This window comes from Rattus norvegicus, chromosome 5, assembly GCF_036323735.1.
Source record: "Rattus norvegicus strain BN/NHsdMcwi chromosome 5, GRCr8, whole genome shotgun sequence".
Lineage (NCBI taxonomy): Eukaryota > Metazoa > Chordata > Mammalia > Rodentia > Muridae > Rattus > Rattus norvegicus.
Window position 1 is genome coordinate 64,029,146 of NC_086023.1, and position 10,640 is coordinate 64,039,785.

The 10,640-nt window shown below is 53.5% G+C and overlaps 1 protein-coding gene across 3 annotated transcripts; it reads left to right on the plus strand.

Moving 5' to 3' along the window:
• The first annotated feature begins 710 nt into the window (after positions 1 to 710).
• Positions 711 to 10,142, plus strand: Grhpr (glyoxylate and hydroxypyruvate reductase). 3 transcript variants are annotated; one of them, NM_001113754.1, is made up of 9 exons: positions 711 to 851; positions 2,223 to 2,353; positions 3,221 to 3,293; positions 3,807 to 3,923; positions 4,725 to 4,813; positions 5,710 to 5,814; positions 6,779 to 6,914; positions 8,259 to 8,389; positions 9,799 to 10,142. In NM_001113754.1, exons 1-9 carry the CDS (start codon positions 748 to 750, stop codon positions 9,918 to 9,920), a joined length of 1,008 nt encoding a protein of 335 aa, NP_001107226.1. In that variant the 5' UTR covers positions 711 to 747; the 3' UTR covers positions 9,921 to 10,142. The 3 variants fall into 3 exon arrangements, with proteins under 3 accessions (NP_001107226.1, XP_017449110.1, XP_017449109.1); XM_017593621.3 differs by having other exon boundaries at positions 739 to 949; positions 9,799 to 10,107; XM_017593620.2 differs by lacking the exon at positions 711 to 851 and adding an exon at positions 873 to 1,031 and having other exon boundaries at positions 9,799 to 10,107.
• The last annotated feature ends 498 nt before the right edge of the window (positions 10,143 to 10,640 follow it).

The window sequence follows — 10,640 nt, forward strand, 5'->3', positions numbered from 1 at the left end:
ACCTTCAATGGAAATGTTATCCCCATTATGTGCCTGAAGAAATAGGGGCGGGAGTGCAGATTAGGGCTCGGATGTCATCTCATGGTCAAATAGTTCGAAAGGGTTAGAGCCAAGATCCAGACTCAGTCCCATCTACCTGCAAACCTTGGACTTACCCATGACCCAGCATACCTGGTCCCTGACTCGCTCAGGAACTGTTTCCAGACCGTCAGCAGGTTAAAATATCATCACAATCCAGGGAATCATCCTAAGTGTTAAAGCTATAATGTCGGGATTCAGACCCTCTTGCTTAGCCTCCTGAGAGCACGCAGGTCAGGCTTGGCTTAGAATTCTGTGTGTTTAACCAGAAGCCTCTGTCTGGGATAGTTTGGCTAAGATAGCCCTCACAGGGCTATCAGGGCTTTCTCCTTTCCTCACTCTGACAGCATAGTCAGAGACATATCCATAGCCGCTCACACAGGTGCCCTCTTCAGTATGCCTTTCACTCCAGGCTCTTAGGGATGCTTGACAGTCTCGAGACCTTGTCACTCTTGAAAGCACACACACCCAAGAAGGCTCTTGAAGCCCTACACTCAACCCACACAAATAAAGGGCCTCTTTCCCCGGACACCCAAATCTGCAGAGCGCCAGCCCCAGCCACACTGGATGGATTAGGGTCCGGACTCGGCCCAGCCCCCAGCGCTGGCCCCGCCCCCAACGCCGGCCCCGCCCACACTTCCGTCGCCTTTTGCTAGGCTAGGTTGGTTAATGTTTGCAGCTGCGGGTCTTGTGAAACCCGCGCGACTCATGAAGGTGTTCGTCACTGGCCCTTTGCCGGCCCAGGGCAGGGCTGCGCTCGCCCAGGCCACAGAGTAAGCGCCCGCGTCGGCGTGGGGTCTGCAGCTGAGCCCCTGGCACGCTGTCCAGTCCACCCAACCTCAGACACCCCTGCAGCCGCGCTGGGTAGATCGTGAGTCTCCAGACACACGGCTGGGGCTTCCGGAGCTGTCCCAGGACTGGGGGCTACCTTCCAAGAGCCGGGCGCCTGGCAGGCAGGCTAAGTGGAGCCAGGATCGGGGAGGGTGGCGCTGGCGCTTGGGGGCTTTGCTCAGGAGTTGCCAGCTGTGTCCTCAAGGGGCTGGCTTGGAGTTTGGGGCCGCCTTAGAGAAAATTCTCCGGGTGGCGGCTTGCTCCTGGCTCCAGGATATTGGTCTCCAGCCTTCAGTGAAGTGAGATTGCCTAAGAGGCAAGGTTCAGGCCGTGAATTTTACCCTCTGAGATTAGCTGGCAGGCAGGAGTGTTTAGGGACTATGGCAGCCATTGGCTTGCCTCCTTGGATACTGGATGGGGCCGTTTGCGTTTGATGATTGTGCTCTGAATCTTTGAATGATTGTTTATTGAATCTTATCTGGAGCTGTGAACACAGACTTTCAGTCCTTCCAACACTGTGAAGTCAGCTTTAGAAGTTCTCTATCACCGACTTGAGAACACAGGGCCCCAGGGTCACTGAGCTCCAGGCGGCAGACCTGGCCTTTATGCTCAGTCCTTTCCCACTGCCGGTTTAGCCACTTTGTCTTGACAGCTTTGCATTACGGTGCCAGTTTGGGTGGAGGTGAGAGCACTCAGCAGTCAGTTTTTGTTTGCTTGTTTGTTTGTTTGTTTTCTGTTTTTCAAGACAGGATTTCTCTGTGTTGCACCCTTGCCTGTCCTGAAACTTGCTTTTTGACCAGGCTGCCCTCGAACTTACAGAGATAGGTCTGCCACTGCCTTTAGAGTGCTGGGATTAAATTCTGATGGTTTGGGGAATGTGATTTGTTTTGAAGATTTTCTAGCACAATACAGTTTTTCCTAAGGACTTGTTTTGTTGGTACTTTTGGTCCTGAGGAGCTGAGACGAATGGACCTGGGGACTTGCCAGCCACTGTCCAGTGTCTCCTGTGTACACACACCAGGACCGCTCTGGATTCAGTGGAAGGGTTTGGAGGAGCACCTCACACTTTGGGCTGCTAAGGAAGCACACTCAAGTGCTCCCATGGCCAGGGGAGCCTTCAGCTCTTGTCAACTTTCCCCACTTTGGTAGCCCTTCAGCCCCTCCTCCAGCTACACTCCAGACAGTTCTGAGCCTCCCCACGAGTGACCTTAACTCTGGCTAGCCTAAGGCCATAGCACGTGGAAGCCCATGTTTGCCAGCCATGCACACTGTAGGACCCTCTACATTCTTTGAGTGGCTTCCCTTTCCTTCAGCTGTGAGGTAGAGCAGTGGAATTCGGATGATCCCATCCCCAGCAAGGATCTGGAGCAAGGCGTGGCGGGGGCCTATGGCTTGCTCTGCCGCCTCAGTGACCGCGTGGACAAGAAACTTCTGGATGCTGCGGGTATGTGCTGAGTCGGCCTGAGCCAACGTTCTGAGGGGGGTCGTGCCGGGTGAGCACACCAGCCTGCTGTAACTGGCCTTTGAGCTTGTCTGTAGTGTTTTCCCTGTCTTCTAAGGGCGCCCCCAGCAGTAGCTCCAGTTGACATATGTTGTCCCCGATCTGGTTTGTAAGATCCTGGGAGGCTCCAAGAGGGCAAAGACCATGTGATACCTGGGTGGGAGTAGAGGTTGGAGGGTGGAGAAGGGAGGGTATCCTGGGCTCTGAACCTCTCTGCTGTGCCACGGCCTTGCTTTGTGACCTTGAGATCTCTCTGGGCCTGTGTGCTGCAGGACAGGGGGCCCAGCACTGTCTGTGCTGAGCACTGATAGGTACCCAGGATGGGTGCGCACAGCAGTGGCCCCAGGTCTCATTCCTGGGTAGAGTGAACATCGTCCTGTAAGTTGTACTGTGTCAGTTTAAGGAACACTTCAGACCCTAGGCTGCCAGATTCGGTGCAGAACCACTCTCACCCTGGCCTTAACCAGACAGATACTTAGTGGAGGAGAGCACAGGATACAGTCACACCCCAGCCACCTCAGCACTTCAAGTGTCGGTGGGGAGAGGCTTTTGGTGTGGCTAAAGGGGACCCACAACCACTGGTGGGTGAGAGTTAAGAGCCCTGAAAAGGCGTGAAGAATGTTCAGCAACTGGGACAGAACTCTACCTGAGCTCCTATAGTCAGTGGCAAAGTAGATCAACTTAATACTAGGGACAGGGATAGCAGCTTCCTCCCCTCATTTAAGAAATGATAAGTCGGTATTCCTAAGACCAACCCCAGAACGTGGCTTTGGGTTCCTCGAGGACAGACATGTGTTTTCTGCACAACAGGAGCCAACCTCAGAGTCATCAGCACCCTGTCTGTGGGGGTTGACCACTTGGCTTTAGATGAGATCAAGAAACGGTGAGTACAGCTGGGACTCTGGACAGGGAGGGCCTGCCTTGGGGAGGCTGCGCCAGAGGAGCTCTCCCCTTGCCTGGTGTCATGTGCTTCCGTGAGAGTGCCAAGTGGCCCATGCTAAGTAGCCACCACTGCACAAAGCACATTAACCCAGAAGGTTAGAGGGCAATGATGACCTGTGACCGACCATACCCTGACAGGGTTGCTCTCTTTTCTGATCTCTATGATCTCCTGGAAGAAGAAAAGGCCAGGGTTTTGTTGTTGTTTGTTTGTTTGTTTTTGTTGTTTTCTTTTTCCAATGACGAAATTCGGGACGGTTAGGTAGTCACTCGCTGCAGACTGTGAATCCTGAGCTTCTGTTTTCGTATCCTCCCCAGAGCAGGGAGTGATGGGATGGAGGACCATTTACAGTTCTGAGCTTTCTGGCAGTCAGCAGAACATCGTGGAAATGACCCGTTGGGAGACATGGGTGAAGTGGCTTAAGGCCAATGTTATAACCAGATGTTTGCTTCCTAGCGGGATCCGGGTGGGCTACACGCCAGGTGTCCTGACAGACGCCACGGCAGAACTTGCTGTCTCCCTCCTGCTCACCACCTGCCGCCGGTTGCCGGAAGCCATAGAGGAAGTAAAGAAGTAAGTGGATGCCTGGGAAAGTCAGGTAGGCTCCGCAGTGAGACCTGAGCGCTCAGGGCAGCCCCGTCCAGATAGGCTTTGTCTCTGGATTAGGGAGATAGATTCAGCTAAAATAATTAAAGCACAAAGCACACGCAGAGCTGCGTTAAAGGGAACAGGAAGGGAAGTCATGAGAGGTGAAGCTGAGGGAGGAGCAAATTCTGCTGACCCGGAAGCAGTGGAATGGATCCCGGACCTGGGGGTGGAATGCTGAATTCCCCCATCCCCCATGCTGAAGGGGGGTGACAAGCTAGAGGACAAGAAATACCTTTGAGAGTCAAGGCTGCCCATATCACACTGCCATGACTCTTCAATGTGAGGAACAGGGATCTTTCTCGATAATGCCCAGGGGCAGCACGAGCGGCCACGTGACACCGTGGGCACAACAGAGAAAAGCATTTTCCCATCAGGTGCAAGGGTTCTGGGTGAGAAGCCCGAGTCTGGCCCGCGCAGGGTCTCGGGGTGCACTCTGGAGGTCACCTTTGTGTTGCGTGATTCCAGAACTTGTTCAGAAACCCCACTCTTAAGTTTGCTTCGCATTCTGCCTGGGGCAGGTCGCCCTTCTGCCCTACCTATGGGCTCACTCCCTGTGTCCCTCTTGGCTTCAAAGGGATCCATTCATTTGTTAGCCACTCTTGTCCTATGACCTGGAAGCAGAATTAGCTTCAGACAAAGGCCAGGAGCGCTCCGGGTGTGGGCCCCTGTGTGGTCCCTTTTCTCTTGTCAAGGTCTGACTGCTGCTCACCACCCTTCTCCCCACAGCGGTGGCTGGAGCTCCTGGAGCCCCTTGTGGATGTGCGGTTATGGACTCTCCGAGAGCACTGTTGGCATTGTGGGGCTGGGGCGCATAGGTGAGGCTCCCACTGCCCGCTCTCGGCTTTCCCCTTTTGGTTGAGACCCCAGTGCCATGGTCCTCGGTGTCCTTTGGTGAGGCTGTGCATGTGGCTAAAGGAATAAAAAGGCAGCTCGAGTTCCCAGAACTCTGGTTTCAGGGGCAGCTTGCTGAGAGCCAGGGTTCTTTTACTAATTTGCGCAAAGGCTATAAGATGCTGGGCTAGCCATGGGAATCAGGCTACCGTGGGAAAGCCTGCACCAACCTTGGACCCCGGTTCTGGAAGGTGGGCTACTTCCCACTCTGGAGTTGCAGCCGAGGGTCCCCTCTCCTTCAGTGCTGACCCTTCTGAAGCCTGGTGGGAGGCTAAGCTGCTGTCATCCTGCCTGTACAGAGGCAGCCTAGGGGTGGGGACTGAAGGTGACCTGTCTGGACAGCCAACACTCCTTGGAGCTTCTTGGAGGAGTCCAATAACCTGGGGTGTGTTCCAGTCTGAGAACACAAGTGCCCTCACCTGTGTGCATGCATGAAAAACTCTGGTAGGTCTGGTAGGGCAAGTCGGCAGCTGGCAATGCCACCAAAAGTCAAATGAGGTAGGGCTGTATTCACAGAAGTAGAGGACTCAGAAGGAGGGAGGAGATCTCTTGAACCCCTCTCTTCAGAGATGCCACATCCAGTTCTTGCTGAAGGTCAGCAAGTGACCGTCAAGATGACTGGGACCATGTGAAGCCAGTGTAAGCCAGTCCTACAGAGAGTGGCACTGCCTCTAGGTCCCTGAGGGCAGTATACTAGCTGGGGATCTGTCACTCTGGGGCAGCCTAAGCCCCATTAAGACAGAAAAAGGACCCACCTCTACCGGTAACCGGCACTTGCCCTCTGGAAGGTGGGAGCAAATCATGGATTCCTTGCCCCTAGGTCAGGCCATTGCTCGACGACTGAAACCATTTGGTGTCCAGAGATTTCTCTACACGGGGCGCCAGCCCAGGCCTCAGGAAGCAGCAGAGTTTCAGGCAGAGTTTGGTAAGAAACGACCCTGACTTCTGTTCTGCGTTCTCTCTCTCTCTCTCTCTCTCTCTCTCTCTCTCTCTCTCTCTCTCTCTCTCTCTCTCTGTGTGTGTGTGTGTGAGAGAGAGAGAGAGAGAGAGAGAGAGAGAGAGAGAGAGAGAGAGGGAGAGAGAGAGAGATTAATTTACAGGCAGAATGCAGGTGTGTGTGTGTGTGTGTGTGTGTGTGATTTACAGCCAGGATGCAGGAGCTTGAGTTGTCCGGGGGCTTCTGTGATCTTTATGTGTTATGCATTCTACCTCCTTGAGACATGGAGGACCAGTCAGGGGCACAGACTTCCATCATGGATCCTAGACCTGAAGTTTTCTCATCTAGGTGGGAAGCCCTGGCAATTGCTCTGTTTCTGCCCATCTCAGAGTTTCTACTGCAGGCATAGTCAGGCTGTGTGGCTTATTATATGGGTGCTGGGACCCAACTCTGGCCCTCATGATAGTTTCAACTGCCGAGCCATCTCTATAACTCCGACGTCACAGTGTTTGAGACATGGTCTCTCACTGAACCAAGAACTCACTGATGTGGCTGGCGGGCACCGGGAGCTCCAGGGAACCACCTGTCTGCATCTCTCCTGGGTTGGGAGTTTTTGGGAGTCTTGACCAGTTTTTTAGGTGGGGGTCGTTGGGAATCGAAACTCAGATTTTCATGCTCATGCAATGTGCACTTTACACACTGAGATATCTCCCTAGCCCTCTGATTTTGTTTTTTGAGCTAGTGTCAATGTATAGCTCTGGTTGGCCTCAAAGTCAAGGTAGCCTTCTTCCTGCCTCAGTCTCCAGAGCCCTGGAATTGCTGGCATATGCTACCATGCCTGGAATCCTGAGAGTTTCCTGTGTGCATATGGGAGCTACTCCATTTCATTGGTCTCTGCCATCTTGCTGCCCCTCCTTGGTGGTCAGCCTCTGATGAAGCTCTCTCCTCTCAGTGCCTATTGCTCAGCTGGCTGCCGAGTCAGACTTCATTGTAGTGTCCTGCTCCTTAACACCGGCTACCAGGGGGCTCTGCAACAAGGACTTCTTCCAGAAGATGAAGAACACTGCTGTCTTCATCAACATCAGCAGGTAGCTGAGGGCGGTCCTTGTCCCTGAGTCCCCTCGCACTCCTGGAGATGGGCGTGTCGAATGCAGTTGACCGGGAGTTTCTGTTCTCTATTGGTTGGTGATGAGAGGGCTCAGGACGGGCATGTCAACCTCCATAAACCAACAGCCCTTTGAGAAATTCCAGAGGAAGAGCAGTTAGCACAGGGCCCAGCCTTCTGGTTCCCTGCAGTAACCCAACCTTGCCCAGGGTTCGGCTCACAGTAGTGTGATTCTGGGAGCAAGTCACTAGGGCCCTCCAGCAGGCCCGCTTCCCTCTGCTGCAAAGGCTGGGGCCTCTGTAGGGTCTTTCAGAGACCAATCTTCCATGTTACTGAGCCTGGCCTAACTTCATTGAACCTGTGTGGCCTTGGGGACACAGACCCTAAAACTCACTTCAGGGCAGTGGTCCTGTGATATAGCAATGCCCCTGTCCTTGCCTCCCTAACTCCTCCCTAGTTGGCACCCTTTGACCCTTGCTTTTGAGACAGCCTCACTCAAGCCAAGTCTGGCTTGGACTTGTAATCTTTTTGCCTCAGCCTCCAAGGACTGGGATTATAGGTGTGCAGCACCATATCTAGCTCCTTTGAACCTGAAACCAGGTTTGAGAACGTTAGGTGAAACCACCTCAAGGGTTCATGTGTTCCGCAAGTGTCTGCCTACTTCCGGCGTTCCCCGGGGTACCAACATTTAGCCACCAAGCGCGACCTGGGCGTGGGATTAAAAGCAAAGCAGGACTCATGCCCCTGGCAGCCCTGGCTTCCACCTACCCAGCACCAGGATGCACTCCAGGCTTTCCAGGGCTCTGCATGCTGATAGTCCATTCCTCAAGTACTACTGAGCGCACGATAGGAAGGTTCCAGAAAGCCAGTTCTTGACCTCATTGGTGGCTCACATGGGTGCAGGTAGGTTTCTCTGCCCTTGTTGGCCAAATATGTGATGGCTATTCTGTGGTTCTTGGCCACGGTCTAGGGGCCAGCTAGATCAGAAGCGCCTGTGTGGGCTAATACAACTGCAGTCTCCTGGGCCCTGTGCGTGCAGAGTGCTTGTGTTACACTCCCATGCACCAGAACTCCTGCACGGTAGGGCTTTCTTAGGAACCCGGTGGCCCTCGTAAGAGATTATTAGCTCTGTCACGAGCTAGTGAGTGGCAGGGCGCTGGTCAAGATGAGCACTCTCATGCAGACTCCCTGTAGTTAGTCCTGCCTGAGAAGTCAGTGCAGGCGCTTGGTGTATGGGAAAATGTATTCTGTGAGTTGTTCTGCCCTAAAGGTGGCTTGGGTGGAGAGAGTTTCTGAGCCTTTCCCCCATCACCATTGTCACCTCCAGAGGAGATGTGGTAAACCAGGAAGACCTGTACCAGGCATTAGCCAGTGGTCAGATTGCAGCAGCAGGACTGGATGTGACCACCCCAGAACCACTGCCTCCAAGCCACCCCCTGCTGACCCTCAAGAACTGCGGTAAGAACCATTTCTAGTGCAAATGCATAGCTGCCCTGTGGAGCAGGCCTGGCCGGGGAGCTAGCTGAAGCAATGCTAACCCTGCCTGGGATTGGGAGTGCGTAGAATAATAAATAGTGAGGGCTGTTTAACAGGAGTGCAGTGCTCAGCTGGGTCCCCAGACAGGTCCAAGAGGTGAACAGGCTTGTTAAAGGGAGGCTGACCTAACTCCCATAGCTTAGCTACTCATGGCTCTAAATGGCTGTTGACGGTGTTTGGGAAAGTAATGACACCACCAGAAGTTATCGAGTGGTAGCTCACTCATGGTGTGGCTGGAGAGTTCCTTAGGCTCTCCAGCACATGCGCTCACCAGCCATCAGGCCCCCAGGCAACTTCTGAGCTGGACCCCTCTTCAGCCTTTTGAGCTTCTGTCCCGTTTTGTCCTCGAGGGCCCTAGATACTTCTGGGCTTGCCCTATTGCTATTTTGTCAGCAAGTGCAATTGCTCTAATATCGTTTGTGGTCTCTTGGAGGGACAGTCACTGGATTGTCAGGTCCTGCCCTAAGGGCTTCTGCGGGTCTGGGCTGCAGCCTGAGACTGTGCACTTAACGGGTCCTGAGGGTGCTGGTGCCCTGGGAGTGTTTTGAGACCCTGGCCTCAGGGCTTGCCTTTCCTTTTTTTTTTTTCTTTTTTTTCTTTTTTTTCTTTTTTTTTCGGAGCTGGGGACCGAACCCAGGGCCTTGCGCTTGCTAGGCAAGCGCTCTACCACTGAGCTAAATCCCCAACCCTTGCCTTTCCTTTTTGTCTCCAGCCTTCCGAGAGGAATCAGGGCTATTGGTGTCCCTCTGCACTGCGCACATGTCCTTGCTGCCTCTTTAGTGAAGGCACCTGAATTGCAACCCTTAGTAAAATCCTCCTGACCTGATCGCTGTGGCCAGCCTACAACGAACATTGGCTGTCCACAGCCAGGAAAACTGGCCACATCCTCATTTCATGTCCTCATACTGCTTTGGAAGGCAGGCAGCTCTTTAGAGTTTCATTTGCTTTGCACTGGAACCAGAGGCACCTACGGTATCACCCAGCATTCCATCATCGAGTTACCTCTTGTAGTTCAGAAGCCATCACTTTCAAGGGTGCAGGGTTAGCTGCTAGGCTTCTAAGCTGGTGCCTACTTTCACTGTCTACAAGTGACTCCCTGTTGCCTACCATATTTTTAAGGGTTCAAATCTTTTGTGTGCATGTGTGTGGGGAATGGGAGACCCAAATGGGTCTCAGCATTTGCCCCTCTGAACCCTAAAGGAATGGGGTTCATGGGGAACATCTACCCTCCCTAAGTGTAGGAGGACACAAGCAGAGGACACATTGGTAGGAGTGTGGAGGCAGAGCCTTTGTCCTGGTAACCTGGGATCAATGCTTCCTTCTCTCCTCAGTGATCCTGCCCCACATCGGCAGTGCCACCTACAAAACTCGCAACACCATGTCCTTGCTGGCGGCTAACAACTTGCTGGCTGGCCTAAGAGGGGAGCCAATGCCCAGTGAACTCAAGCTGTAGCCAGATGGGCTTTCATGGACTGGAGACATCTCGCTGGACAAACCCAAGCTGAAGTCTGGACTGAGGCCAGAGCTTGGGGCATGCCCCCTCTGCTGTGTTCTCAGTGGACATGGGAACGGACAGATGGGCTTGCCATATACTTGCCAAAAGCCTGTAATTCTAACATTAAACAGTTTCTGACACGGTGTCTAGGTCTATGACTTGGGGCACTAACAAAAAGAGCATCTCAGGGAATCTGGGATCTGCTTGGCTCTGCTTCCCACACTGCCCTCAACCAAACTTCCTCCCTTTCCTCTCCCTGAGGAGATACAAGCAGAACCAGAAAAACATAGGGCCTGAACTCAGTACCATGTCCACGGTGAAAGAGCAGATTACAAAGGGGAGAAAACTGAAGGGAGAAGGCAAGCCAGCACCATCGGTCAGCAGTAGTGAAGGCAGGATTCCCAGTTTTGATTGGTGTCCGTGTCTACCCCTTGTTCCCCGTGCTCCGGGTAGGTGCTCCTTTTAAATCACCTTCATTCCTCCCCAAGGCTAGGCCACAAGCACTGCCACTGCGAACCTTCCCTTCCCACACAGCACAGGCAGGCATGCAGGCAGCTGCAGGGAAAGCTGGAGTACCTCAAGGATGGGCGCACTCCTATCTTGGAGGCTCCACTGACTTGAAGACAACCTAGCAGTGGGTCAGTACAGAGCCCTTCCATTTTATTTCAACCCAAACCT